The following is a 15,106-nucleotide window of genomic DNA, read 5'->3' as shown; positions in this document are numbered from 1 at the left end:
ACTATTGCCCCCTGCCATTGGCATGTGTTGGAAGGATCTACAAATTGATTTTCAACCTGTTTGGACATGTTATGAAAACACCTTCCTTAGCGATCAAGTCCTGGAGTGGGACTTGAACCTGGAGCTTCTGGCTCAGATGCAGGAACTCTACCCACTGTGCCACAAGACCTCCAGCGCTCATTACCAAATGGCAATATTTCACAGGAACAATCCTGTATTGAGGAAGCCAGAGCTGAATTAACTCTGCCTCCTCTCAGGTGTATATCCCTACCTCCCACCAGATATATTTTATCCAGTAATGTGGGCAAGCACAAGAGAAATTAGGGGTTGTATCTTAGTCTGGGAGGGACCTGAGAACACTGGGGTCTGACATGAGGAACAGCCTGTGTTCATGGGCCAGTGCAGGTTCCAGTGATTTTCCCCATGCATCTCTGGCCAAATGATTCCCTGATAATACAGTGACATATGCAGAACTACAGCCCAGGGTCTGCTCCAGCCAGAAACTGGTACAACACATGCAACTGAGAGAGACACAGGAGTTTTTGCCTCATTCGGAGACAGCAGGATGTAATGCTGAGTCGGAAAGAGACTGTAATGGGTCCCAGTGCCTAATGCTGAAACATGGGTGATCACAACAGAACTATTGACCAGACTTGGTACAGGGCAAAAGTACAGTGAGTTCCAAAGCTGGTACAGGGAAGAAGAGCAATGTGGATTGAGGTCCTAAAATGGAGCAGGAAGGGTGTGTGTTGGGAATTGTGATCCTAAACTGGTTCAGGGAAGGAATGCGCTGAGGGTTGAGATCCTAAATTGAAGCAGGGAGAGAGTGTCTTTGGGACTGAGGTCCTCATGTGGAGCGAAGATGTGCTGGTGATTGAGGCTCTAAACTGGTGCAGGGAGGGGTTGGATGTCCTAATGTGAAGCAGGGAGGGAGTGTGCTGATGATTCAGACTATAATCTAGAATAGGGATGCAGCGTGGAGGGAATGAAGGCCCAAAACTGGAATGATTGAATCCAGAGGCTGACCATTGCAGAGAGGCTGGACTGTAAGAGAGAGTATCAATCTAAGGGATATCACAATATCACATCTGTGAGAAATGTTTCTTTGGTTATGTCTTTGGTTTTTAAACAGAGAGCGCTGTGGAAAACGTTACCAAAAAATCTCCATGGTGTATGAATTCTGACTCGTGTAGAACGCTAGTAAAGCTTTATTTATTCTGATATTTCAACACCACCAACAAAACAAGGCAAATAACTTGATACTATAGTACAAAATGAGTGGGCCATAATGCAACCGGTCAGCGAATTAATTGTGTCAGTACGTCACCAGTGATGTAATCATTGGATCACTGTGAAAGCAGTCAAGGCTAATCTGCTAACGCCGTACAGATGCTTTAATACCTTGGTAACAAAAATCTATCAATATCAGTGTTTAAATTAACAGTTGATCTGGTATCAATTGATGTTTGTGGAAGAGATTTCCAAACTACTATCACCCTTTGTGTGTAGAAGTGTTCCCTAATTTCATTTCTGAAAGTTTTAGCTGTAATTTTTAGATTATGTCCCCAGTCATAAACTCCCCAACCAGTGGAAATAGTATCTCTCTATCTACTCTATCTGTTCCCTTTAATATATTCGATCAAATCACCCTTAACTTTCTAAATTCTTGGGAATACAGCCCCAGTTTATGTAATCTCTCCATGTAGAACCATAGAAAAGCTACGGCACAGAGAGAGGCCAATCAGCTCATCATGTCAGTGCTAGCCGAAAAATAAAAAATAAAAAACTAGCTGCCCGTTCTAATCCCACCTTCCAGCACCTGGTCTATAGCCTTGCAGGTTACAGCACTTCAGGTGCTGATCCAGATACCTTTTAAATTAGTTGAGGGTTTCTACATATACCACCAAACCAGGCAGTGAATTCCAGTCACCCACCATCCTTTGGGTGAACTAGTTTTCCCTCATGTCCCCTCTAACCCTTCCACCAATCACCTTAAATCTGTGCTCCCCGGTAATTGACCCCTCCGCTAGGTGAAACAGGTCTTTCCTGCCTACTCTACCTAGGCCCCTCATAATCTTGTACACTTCAATTAAGTCACCTGTCAGCCGCCTCTGTTCCCAAGAAAACAGCCCTAGCCTATCCAATTTTTCTTTATAGCTGTAATTTTCAAGCATGTAATCTAATCTTGCGGTCCAGGTATGATTCTGGTAAACTTGTTCTTTCTCCAAGGCTAATATATTTTTCCTAGGTTGTGGTACCAGCTGTGGTCTAACCAAGACTTTGTATAGCTGCAGCGTAAATTCTACCACCTTGTATTCTACTCCTCTAGATTTAAAGGCCAGCATTCTATTGGCCTTTCTGATTATTTTCTGTACCTATTTTTGACATTTTAATGATCTATGGTTCCCAACAGTCTTTGGATCTCCCCTGTTTCTAGCTTTTCACCCATTTGCAAAGTACCTTGTTCTGTTCTTTTGCTCCAAGGTGAATGGTCTCACGTTTGTCTAAATTGAAATCCGTCTGCCGCAGTTTCGCTCATTCACTTAATCGATCAACATTTCCTTATAATTTTACACTTCTATCCATATTGCTTACAAGGATGCCTATCTTTGTATTATCTGAAAACGTAGATATGTGGTTTTCTAGTCCATCATCCAGGTTTTTAATAAATATGGTAAATTGTTGAAGCCCAAACCCTGATTGGCCCCTGGAGGACCACTGGACACATCCTGTCAATTGGACTATCGCTGCATTATCCCTACTCTTAGTCTCCTATCACTCAACCAATTTCCTAACTAGGTCAATGATTTGCCTTCAATTCCATGAGCTTCAACTTTAAGCAACAATCTATTGTGAGGGACTATGTCAAATGCCTTCTAGAAGTCCATAGAAACAACATGCATAGACATTCCCCAGTTCCCGACTTCAGTCACCTCTTCAAAAAAGTCAGTCAGGTTCGTCAGCCCTTTGCGAATTCATGCTGGTTCTCTCTGATCAGCTGAACATTTTCAAGGTGTTCAGTCGCACAATGCTTAATTATAGACTAGTATATATAGCTTATAGACTCATCTTTCTTAAATAGTGGGTTGATGTGCAGTTTTCCAACCTAAAGGAATGATATCTGAATCAAGAGAACTTTTGAAGATTATACTTAGGCCAACTACAATGTTCTCACCTAATTCCTTTAAATCCCTGATGCAAAGCATCTGGTCCTAGTGATTTGTCGCTCTCCAAAGCCATTATTATCTTCATTACTGTTATTTTGCCTGTGTTCGTTTTGGTGAGTTCTTGTCCCTGGTCCAGTTTTAGTTTCCTTTGGATCTCTGACGTGCTGACTCCTTCCTCCACTGCAAATACTGACGCAAAGTAATCCTTAAGCATGTCTGCCATTTCCTTATTTTCATTAACAATATCACTGTTATCAGTTTTCATTGCTCCTGATCACCTTCTTTATCCTAATTTAATTGCAGTCATTTACTGTGTTGATTTTGATAGTCCTGCAAGTTCCCTTTTGTATTCACTTCTGCAGCTGTTTCTGCTTTTTCAGCCTTTTCTATTTTTGGTATCTTTCCCATTTATCAGGATTGATGCTAATTTTTGCATTGTTGCTTGCTTTTGCTTTCAGTTGTTTTGTTATCTCTTATTTTTTAGCCATTTATGGCATGGCTTTTTTTTAAACAAGTAGTGCCCTTGTCCCTTAGGGGTATAAACTATTCCCATATCATACTACATTTTTTTGAACACCTCCCACTGATTTTCTGTCGTTTTGCCCATTACCAGACTTTCTGCGGACAGTGTCTGTCTCAGTGGATTGATGTCAGCCTTACCTAAATCTAGAATCATGGCAGTTGTTTCATGTTTCTCTCGTTCAAACACCACGTTAAATTCGAGCAAATTATGATTCCTATTAGATAAATGTTCACACACCATTAATTAAATTTGGTTCATTGCTCATGACTAAATCTAATGTGACACCTCCTTTTGTTGGTTCAAGGACACATTGCTGCAAAAAACTGCACTGAAGACACTCAAGAAATTCTCAACCTTTCTGACACCCTGTACTGATCATTCCCGTGCCCCATACCCTCCAGTGATCACTCCCGATGCTGCACACCCTATACTGGCACGTTTGAGTTTACTTGTCCCAATCTATATGAAAGTTAAAATCCCCTTTCTGCCTTTGCAACATGCTTGTCAAATCTCTGCATTTATGCAATCTACCACTTCACAGCTGCTTCCACTTTGGAAGTGGACAATTAATGCCCACTTAAGGACCTCATCCCACCACTGCTGGTATTCAACCAACGGTGGGTGGGGCAGTTGCCACGCGGGGAGCCCGCAAAGGATAACACTGTTGCGTTAGCTTACGGGCTCCCAGGATAGGCGGGATCCCTATTGTCAGGCACTCAGTGCCTGGTCGAGGGACTGGTATCAGGAAGGGGTGCCTGCTAAGAGCAAACCCCAGCCTTTTCCTCCAATTCCCCCTGTGCCATCCAACCAGTGACCTCTTCCCAAAGATCCCCATCCTCACTGTCCTGTGACCTGGGTCCCTTGCTGATCTTGGCCTCTGATGGGTGCATTACCAGCACCTAACACTGCTCCCCAGTGAATGAGGAGCTGCTGACCTCTGTTGCTCCCCCCACCCGGGGTCATTGAATCTGGAGAAGGCCTGCTACAGGCCACTTAAGTACCTGACTGACAGTTAATATGGCAGAACTACCCCAAAGGAGGTGATGCAGGGCTCTTACCAGCACTCCCGCTGGTGCCAAGACCCCTGTCGCCTGGATTAAATTTTTCCCCACGTGATTCCCTCGAAGTTGAATTTGTGCCTGCAGTTAATTCAACTAGTTCCTCTACTCTGTAAAGAACTATTATTTGGGCCACACACACTAATCTGTCCTTCAGCTTCAATGGTGAAACATGTGAGTAAAACAATCAGCGCAATCATTGGATCAGCATGAGGCCAGTCAGTGCAATAATTAAGTCAGCGCGAGTCCAGTCAGTGCAATCACTGGGTCAGTGCGAGTCCAGTCAGTGCAATCACTGGGTCAGTGCGAGTCCAGTCAGTGCAATCACTGGGTCAGTGCGAGTCCAGTCAGTGCAATCACTGGGTCAGTGCGAGTCCAGTCAGTGCAATCACTGGGTCAGTGCGAGTCCAGTCAGTGCAATCACTGGGTCAGCACAATTCCAGTCAGTGCAATCACTGGGTCAGCACAATTCCAGTCAGTGCAATCACTGGGTCAGTGCGAGTCCAGTCAGTGCAATCACTGGGTCAGTGCGAGTCCAGTCAGTGCAATCACTGGGTCAGTGCGAGTCCAGTCAGTGCAATCACTGGGTCAGTGCGAGTCCAGTCAGTGCAATCACTGGGTCAGTGTGAGTCCAGTCAGTGCAATCACTGGGTCAGTGCGAGTCCAGTCAGTGCAATCATTGGGTCAGCGCGAGTCCAGTCAGCGCAATCACTGGGTCAGCGCGAGTCCAGTCAGCGCAATCACTGTGTCAGCGCGAGTCCAGTCAGTGCAATTATCGGGTCAGTGCGAGCCCAGTCAGTGCAATTATCGGGTCAGCGTGCTTCCAGTCAGTGCATTCACTGGGTCAGTGCGAGCACAGTTTGTGCAATCATTGGGTCAGTGTGAGCACAGTTCGTGCAATCATTGGGTCAGTGCGAGTCCAATCAGTGCAATAATTGGGCCAGTGCGAGCACAGTCATTGCAATCACTGGGTCAGTGCGAGCACAGTCATTGCAATCACTGGGTCAGTGCGAGCCCAGTCAGTGCAATCATTGGGTCAGCGCGAATCCAGTCAGTGCAATTATCGGGTGAGCGCAAACACTGGGTCAGCGCAATCCTAGTCAGTGCAATCATCGGGTCAGCGCAAACACTGGGTCAGCACAATCCTAGTCAGTGCAATCATTGGGTCAGCGCGAGTCCAGTCAGTGCAATAATGGGGTCAGTGTAATCCCAGTCAGTAGAATCATTGGGTCAGTGCGAGTCCAGTCAGTGCAGTCATTGGGTCAGTGTGAGCACAGTCAGCACAATCATTGGGTAAGTGCGAGTCCAGTCAGTGCAATCACTGGGTCAGTGCGAGCACAGTCAGTACAATGATTGGGTCAGTGCGAATCCAGTCAGTGCAATCACTGGGTCAGCGCGAGTCCAGTCAGTGCAATCATTGGGTCAGTGCGAGTCCAATCAGTGCAATCACTGGGTCAGTGCGAGTCCAGTCAGTGCAATCACTGGGTCAGTGTGAGTCCAGTCAGTGAAATCATTGGGTCAGTGCGAGCCCAGTCAGTGCAATCACTGGGTCAGTGCGAATCCAGTCAGTGCAATCACTGGGTCAGCGCGAATCCAGTCAGTGCAATTATCGGGTCAGTGCGAGCCTAGTCAGTGTAATTATCGGGTCAGCGTGCGTCCAGTCAGTGCATTCTTTGGGTCAGTGCGAGTCCCGTCAGTGCAATAATTGGGTCAGTGCGAGCACAGTTTGTGCAATCATTGGGTCAGTGCGAGTCCAATCAGTGCAATCATTAGGTCAGTGCAAGCCAGTCCGTGCAATCACTGGGTCAGTGCCAGCCATTCAGTGCAATCACTGGGTCAGTGCGAGCACAGCCATTGCAAACGTTGGGTCAGTGTGAGCCCAGTCCGCGCAATCATTGGATCAGTGCAAGCACAATCCGTGCAATCACTGGGTTAGCGCGAATCCAGTCAGTACAATTATCGGGTCAGTGCGAGTCCAGTCAGTGCAATTACTGGGTCAGCGAAGCCCAATCAGTGCAATCACTGGGTCAGTGCGAGTCCAGTCAATGTAATCACTGGGTCAGCGCGAGCCCAGTCATTGCAATCACTGGGTCAATGCGAGCCAGTCAGTGAAATCATTGGGTCAGTACGAGCCCCGTCAGTGCAATTACTGGGTCAGTGCGAGGCCAGTCAGTGCAATCATCAGGTCACGGCGCTTCCAGTCAGTACAATCATTGGGTGAGTGCGAGCCCAGTCAGTGCAATCATTGGGTCAGCGCAAGCCCAGTCAGTGCAATCATTGGGTCAGTGCGAGCCCAGTCAGTGCAATCATTGGGTCAGTGCGAGCCCAGTCAGTGCATTCATTGGGTCAGTGCGAGCCCAGTCAGTGCATTCATTGGGTCAGTGCGAGCCCAGTCAGTGCAAACGTTAGGTCAGGGCGAGTGCAGTCAGCACAATCATTGGGTCAGTGCGAGTCTAGTCAGTGCAACATTGGGTCAGTGCGAGTCCAGTCAGTGCAATCATTGGGTCAGCGCGAGCACAGTCAGTGCAATCACTGGGTCAGTGCGAGTCCAGTCAGTGCAATCACTGGGTCAGCACAAGTTCACTCAGTTCAATCATTGAGTCAGCGCGAATCCAGTCAGTGCAATCACTGGGTCAGCGCGAATCCAGTCAGTGCAATCACTGGGTCAGCGCGAGTCCAGTCAGTGCAATTATCGGGTCAGTGCGAGCCTAGTCAGTGTAATTATCGGGTCAGCGTGCTTCCAGTCAGTGCATTCATTGGGTCAGTGCGAGCACAGTTTGTGCAATCATTGGGTCAGTGTGAGCACAGTTTGTGCAATCATTGGGTCAGTGCGAGTCCAATCAGTGCAATAATTGGGTCAGTGCGAGCACAGTCATTGCAATCACTGGGTCAGTGCCAGCCCAGTCAGTGCAATCACTGGGTCAGTGCGAGCCCAGTCAGTGCAATCACTGGGTCAGTGCGAGCCCAGTCATTGCAATCATTGGGTCAGCGCGAGTCCAGTCTGTGGAATCACTGGGTCAGTGCGAGCCCAGTCAGTGCAATCACTGGGTCAATGCGAGCCCCGTCAGTGAAATCATTGGGTCAGTACGAGCCCCGTCAGTGCAATCACTTGGGTCAGTGCGAGGACAGTCAGTGCAATCATCAGGTCACCGCGCTTCCAGTCAGTGCAATCATTGGGTCAGCGCGAGTCCAGTCAGTGCAATCACTGGGTCAGTACGAGCCCAGTCAGTGAAATCATTGGGTCATCGCAAGCCAGTCAGTTCAATCACTGAGTCAGTGCAAATCCAGTCAGTGCAATCACTGGGTCAGCGCGAGCACAGTCAGTGCAATCACTGGGTCAGTGCGAGCTCAGTCAGTGCAATCATTGGGCCAGTGTGAGTCCAGTCAGCACAATCATTGGGTCAGTGTGAGCACAGTCAATGCAATGACTGGGTCAGCGCAAGCCCAGTCAGTGCAATCACTGGGTCAGTGCGAGTACAGTCAGTGCAATCATTGGGTCAGTGCGAGCACAGTCAGTGCAATGACTGGGTCAGCGCAAGCCCAGTCTGTGCAATCACTGGGTCAGTGCGAGCACAGTCAGTGCAATCACTGGGTCAGTGCGAGCACAGTCAGTGCAATCACTGGGTCAGTGCGAGTACAGTCAGTGCAATCATTGGGTCAGTGCGAGCACAGTCAGTGCAATGACTGGGTCAGCGCAAGCCCAGTCTGTGCAATCACTGGGTCAGTGCGAGCACAGTCTGTGCAATCACTGGGTCAGTGCGAGCACAGTCAGTGCAATCACTGGGTCAGTGTGAGTCCAGTCAGTGCACTCACTGGTTCAGCGCGATCACAGTCAGTGCAATCATTGGGTCAGTGCGAGTCCAGTCTGCACAATCATTGGGTCAGTGCGAGTCCAGTCAGTGCAATCACTGGGTCAGCGCGATCACAGTCAGTGCAATCACTGGGTCAGTGCGAGCCCAGTCAGTGCAATCATTGGGTCAGTGTGAGTCAAGTCAGTGCAATCATTTATCAGGGCGAGCACAGTCAGTGCAATCATTGGGTCAGTGTGAGTCAAGTCAGTGCAATCATTTATCATGGCGAGCACAGTCAGTGCAATCATTGGGTCAGTGCTAGCCCAGTCAGTGCAATCACTGGGCCAGTGCAAGACCAGTCAGTGCAATCATTGGGTCAGTGCAAGTCAAGTCAGTGCAATCACTGGGTCAGTGTGAGTCCAGTCAGTGCAATCACTGGGTCAGCGCGAGCACAGTCAGTGCAATCACTGGGTCACTGTGAGTCCAGTCAGTGCAATCACTGGGTCAGTGTGAGTCCAGTCAGTGCAATCATTGGTTCAGTGCGAGCATAGTCAGTGCAATCATTGGGTCAGTGCGAACACAGCCAGTGCAATCATTGGGTCAGTGTGAGTCCAGCCAGTGCAATCATTGGTTCAGTGCGAGCACAGTCAGTGCAATCACTGGGTCAGTGCAATCACTAGGTCAGTGCCAGCCCAGTCAGTGCAATCACTGGGTCAGTGCCAGCCCAGTCAGTGCAATCACTAGGTCAGTGCCAGCCCAGTCAGTGCAATCACTGGGTCAGTGCCAGCCCAGTCAGTGCAATCACTAGGTCAGTGCCAGCCCAGTCAGTGCAATCACTGGGTCAGTGCCAGCCCAGTCAGTGCAATCATTGGGTCAGTGTGAGTCCAGTCAGTGCAATCACTGGGTCAGTGCGAGAACAGTCAGTATTATCATCTACCCTAACAAAACCACTCATTAACTTAAAGATATCTATCAGGTCACCCCTCTGTGTTCTTTTTTTCTACAGAGAAGTTCTCCAGCCTATTCAATTTTCCCTTATAGATATAAACTCTCAATCCTGGTGTCATTCTTGCAAATCTTTAGACCAGCTAAGCCTTTTTTATAATGAGACCAGAATTGTGCATAATGCTCCAAGTTGATCTCACCAATGTTCCATACAAGTTTAACATGACTTCACTGCTTTTTCACTCTGTCTATCTACAAATATGTACTTTGTTTTCTTTCTTTTTAAAATGGTCTTAATGTCGCTACTATTAGTGATTTGTGTGTCTGTACCCCCAGGTCACTCAGTTCCTCAACTCCACTTAAACATTTATTTTCCAAGTCCTCCCTATTTCTTCCTACCAAAATGTATTATCCTACACTATGTTGAAGTCCATCGCTAATTACACAGCCATTCTGCAAGTCATCCTCTGTATTAATCAACTCCCACCCCCCACTTTGGTGTCATGCACAAATTTTTAAATTTGGTCAAATCATGTATGTAAATAATGAAGAACTGTAGCCCCAGCACTAATCCTTGTGGAACACCACATCCAAATCTTTTAAGCCCTATTCTCTGATTTGTTAATATTTGAGGAATAGTAACTAACTGAGTGGCAGGATAATGGATTCCCAGCACAGCTGCTTGCTTGTTGAGGAGGGTGTTATGTCTTCCAGTGTCCGCTAGCAGTCCTCGCTGCAAGTGTGTTGGTTAGTCATTTACAGAAGCTTTCCCGTAGCAGGCAGACATCCCAGCCTGCTGGAGATGTGCCCCATCGGAGGGGACTGGCAAATCCTAACCAAAGTGCCTATTCTCACTGTGGGGCATGTGGTCAATTCAGAAGTAGTGTGCTATGTTGTGTGATGAACAGAGTCTTGGTCCAGTGCTATGTGTTGCACCAGTACTTGGCCCTGGAAATTTAGGAGTACAAAGAAGATTACATTGAAGCCATTAGTCATTGGACTTGGTCAATTTGTGGGCAGAGAATGAGGTCCTTAAGTAACCGCATTGGCACAGGCACAATGGGCTGCATGAACTTTACATTGAACAAGCTGCTTATGGTGCACTAGACTCATGTCCCACATCCTGTACTGGTTACCACCATTGCTCCACAGCCCCACACTGCACGCTGATCACTCCCCATTGCTATACTCCAGAAAGCCAACTGGCGAAGGATAGAACTGGACCCAATCTTTTACACACTTTAAGCATTTATTTACAGAATTACACATTACAACCAAGCACTTCCTAACTCACCAACCACAGTTTCCGTCCGTATCTATAGGGCTGTGAATCAATCCCCAGTTAATTTCCACTGCCTGAACACAACCCAACACAATTAATATACAATTAACAGATTCCCTTCTCTCTTTAAAAAATAGTTTATATGTGCAACCAAAACTTCAAAACAAATTAAATCAAAAAACTTTATATTCTGTTCAAAGCATTTCATTGCATGATGTCCCTTCTACAAACATTCCTTTTAGTAAAAAAAAATCAGCTCATAAATTGCATCCACCCACTTAATTTGAGATTTCCTTTTTGCCCAGCGTTTATGACAAGTCAGAAAGGTCAATCTGTAACCCTGGTGGAGATCCAGCAAGGTCTCCCTCTCCAAGAACCAAACACCAGTTAGAACCTGTAGCTTGTCCATATGGGACATCTTAGCTCAACCCAGCAATGTAAATGTTAATTTTGCTCCAGGGAGCCACAAATTGAATCTTGTCAATCTTTAATGCAATCAAAGTCCATGACGTTTTCTTCCATTGAATGATTATTGGTTTCAAAGTCCAATCATGCACCATATGGATTTGACTGTTCATTTTTCTTGTTAAATATCATCCAAGAATTCATTATTATCAATCTTCGTCAATATCCAACCGATGGGCATCCACCCAAAAAGTACTTAACCTTTAATTTTACAAGAGCATCAGAGGGTTATCAGATTCTGATTTATATTTGCTTTCTGACATTTTCCACGATGGTTTCTAGGATTGTAGTTTTCTGTCTTAAAGTGTTCTAAGCTTCCAACCTTCACCCATCCTCTGCTACCATGTTATAATCAGACAGCCAGTTGGTGGAGCATAGAACTGGAGCCAATCTTACACACACTTCTCTAAGCATTTATTTACAAGAATTACACATTACAAACATACAGCTCCAAACCCAACAACCAGACTTTCAGTCTGTGTCTGTTTATACTCTTTCGAGTTATCAACAGTCACAGATTGCAACTCTTTGAGTACAATCACAGTTCTTGGTTTTCCGGGAGTGGGACATGAACCCACAACCCTCTGATTCAAAGGCGAGGGTGCTATGAACTGAGCCACAGCTGACACCTCTGTGTCTGCTTATAAAGGCACACGAGAATCCCCAGTTAATGTCCACCACCTGCACACCATTAAAACACAATTAATACCCATGCTACCCACCCTGTACTGATCACTCCCATGTTCCACACCCTACCGTGATCACTCCCCATGATTCACACCCAGTACTGGTCACTCCCTATACTGTACTTTCCATTGCCTCTGCTTTCCATCTGGTCTGGGAAGGACTCCATTGTGTGAGCTGTGATATTTGGATAAGTGAGTTACTTGTATGCAACACTTATGGGATTAAGGTCTTTCTTGCCCAGGTAACCAGATATTTCACTACTAACAAAGAGAGTGAGATCAATGTGGAGTGAATGTTGTTAGTGAGCATTGAGTGTGAGTCATATTGTGATATCCCTAATAAATGATAAGTACTGTTTGAAAGATTTCTGCAATGTGCTGTTACACTTTTGATACAATTCACTGGAAAATGCTGAATTTTGAAAGTTTCTTTCTGAACTTGCATTCTGGGCATCCACTTCACCGATCAATCCATGTGCCTGCTGATCCTGATTTTTTCCACAAATACAGGCAGTCTTGACTGAAACAGTGATTGCATCAACAAGCAGGGTTAAGTTCAGTGAGGGCTGAAAGGACTTGCTGACCTGTACTTGTACCTTGGCCCTCTGAACATCTTCATATACTTCCCACCTTAGGTAAAGGACTGGATGCCAAATGATCATCCACTCATGATTCTGATAAAAGCTTCCTAAGGTTTAAGAAAAAGGTTAAAAAAAAAAGATATTGAGCAAGGTGGGAATTATCTTGTGGGTGGGGTCTGCAATGGGGTCTCCAATTTTCCAATCCCTGGACCTAGTCTTTGACTAACTTCCTAATTCCTCTGACTGACCACACCAGGGATAATCATTCACTGTTGATGGGGAAAATATTAGGTTCGTTGAATAGCGGGACCATCGTATCATACTATAGCTGCTGACTTGTTCATCTAGGCATTAACTTTGCCAGTTGCACTCAACAGTACTGGTAAAAGATCTAGATGGGGGATGAGGAGAATATTTTTTAGGCAGAGAGTTGTTGTGGTCTGGAATGCACTGCCTGAAAGGATGGTGGAAGCAGATTCTCCAGTAACTTTCAAAAAGAAATTGTGTATACAGTATGCTTAAAAAGGAAGTACTTGCAGGGCTATGAGAAAGAGTAGGGGAGTGGGATTAATTGGATAGCTCTTTCAAAGAGCCAGTACAAGCACATGTGGCTGAATGGCCTCCTTCTGTGCTGTGTGATTCCATACTCATTGTAAGTGTTATCAGGCAAAAAAAAACATGGTGGCAGCAAGGCAGCAAGACACTGTGACTGTCCAGTGATGTGGATGCCAAGTGCAAAATTTGCTGTATGAAATACTCTGATAAGACATGAGTCTGATTGAGATGTTCCAAAACTAAGCCTGAGATCTGTGAGATCAGCAAGAGATGTGTCAGAAGTGGTCAGCAGTCAGTGAGAAATGTCTGGCTGAATTGGGTGCTTTTTTGTTTATTTGCACCAATGAGGCTGTCCTCAGCAGGTAAGATAGTGCTGCTAGAAAGCGGTTCTTCCCAACACCATTGTGACCATTCAGCAACGATGTCACTTTACAAAGTGTTCACGTGATCTTAATTTTTGACAGTTGTGTAATATTTTCACATTTTAAATCAGCTCTCCACAGTTATTCTTATTTTAGGAAATCTAACCATTGCATATCAGCTTTTCCCACTGGGTGATCCAAATGGATGGTACATTTTTCAGCTGGACTCTGTCCTTTATGTCCATTGGCACCTTGACAAAAATTCTCGTGTACACAGATATTTAATAGGTAACAGCTTCTGACCATAGCTTACTGACTTCAGATTGCAGTGGGGCCAACTTCATTCAATCTTGATTACAAATGTCATTCAGAGGGTTTCCTGCAGCTTGTTGGAATGATGAGTTTTTTTTTAACATGTCTTTGTCTTGTACTAACCCTAGTTCCCCTGTCTCTGGCTGTACTAGTTCTCCCATTTTCAACACTTGCATGACTGAGCGCATGGCTGATCTCACCCCCTCCCCCACCTTCTCGAACCCTGACTCTGACATCACTGAGCTCGCAGATGAGCACCATGATGGGAAGGAGGAGGAGGAGGAGGAGGAGGAGGAGGAGGAGGAGGAGCTGGACGATGAAACCTTTCTGGACGATCCCTTTTCTGACCTGGGGGGAGACGAAGGGTACCAGATCCACCATGATGGCCAGGACCCGTTTTACGACCGCTCACCCTGGTTCAGTTTAGTGGGAAGGTTGGTGAGGTCTCTAGAGCACGATGGAAAGGGACTAGCTCTTTCACGCCGAGAATGGCAAATGGCCACGACACATCTCGAGGCAGGAGCCATTAATCGTTGCAAACTCTTTGGAAACCAAATGCCCCAAGCTCTACGTTTGGCCACAGGGCTGCTGGCTCACACTGAGGGAGGTCCCATTCAAGATATGATCTGGAATATGCTGTACCAAAAAGCTACAGAATTGATATAGCTTTCCTCAAAAAAATTGGAAAAGCCAAATGACACATTGATACAAGCATGACAAGTATCATGTGTATAGACAGTTCCAAGTCAAAATTAAGGTCACTTAAGCAGATAGAGTGGAATCCTACGCTATGCAATAGAATGGTGAAATAAAAGCCCTGTACCAATGAGTGATTATAACCCATCTGGAACTTTTTGTGGGGATAACTGTTCAGATTCACCCACTGAGCCTGTACTACCAGGGTACCATTTGAGCAACTAGATTTCAGAAGCTGCATATTTGACTGCAATGTCTGTCTGTCCTGGGACCTCCTTGGAAAGGGCAAGACCCAAGCAAAGACTCCCATAAATGGGGTTCTGTCTGCAGAGTGAAAGTGAGCACTGCCAGTCTACATTATTAAGTGATAGTTGGTCACTATCTTGTAGAGCAAAGACAGGCTGAGCTGACAGGAAAAAGAACATGCCCTTGTATGTTTGGGGATCTGGTGACAGAATTACAGCATCCGCTCCCTGCTTATTCTGAAACAGAAAAGCACATGAAAAATGAGTTATTTTTTCATTCATGGAGTGTGGATGTCACTGGCCGGGCCAGCATTTATTGCCCATCCCTAATTGCCCTTGAGAAGGTGGTGGTGAGCTGCCTGCTTGCACCATTACAGTCCATGTGGTGTAGGTACACCACATCTCACGTTGTATGGTACCTCATCTCACAACTCCAGC

At 46.0% G+C, this 15,106-nt stretch overlaps 1 protein-coding gene across 1 annotated transcript in view; it reads left to right on the top strand.

The window, feature by feature from the left end:
• kif1aa (kinesin family member 1Aa) overlaps positions 1-15,106 on the top strand; it is a 324,793-nt gene that overhangs the window by 204,917 nt on the left and 104,770 nt on the right. The window contains exon 26 of the mRNA XM_078563437.1: positions 13,880-14,161. Within this exon, the coding sequence (XP_078419563.1) occupies positions 13,880-14,161 (282 nt within the window). The remainder of the gene's footprint in view (positions 1-13,879; positions 14,162-15,106) is intronic.

This window comes from Cetorhinus maximus, chromosome 19, assembly GCF_964194155.1.
Source record: "Cetorhinus maximus chromosome 19, sCetMax3.hap1.1, whole genome shotgun sequence".
In the NCBI taxonomy this organism is placed as follows: Eukaryota; Metazoa; Chordata; class Chondrichthyes; order Lamniformes; family Cetorhinidae; genus Cetorhinus; species Cetorhinus maximus.
This window is presented reverse-complemented; position numbering and strand designations above follow the sequence as displayed.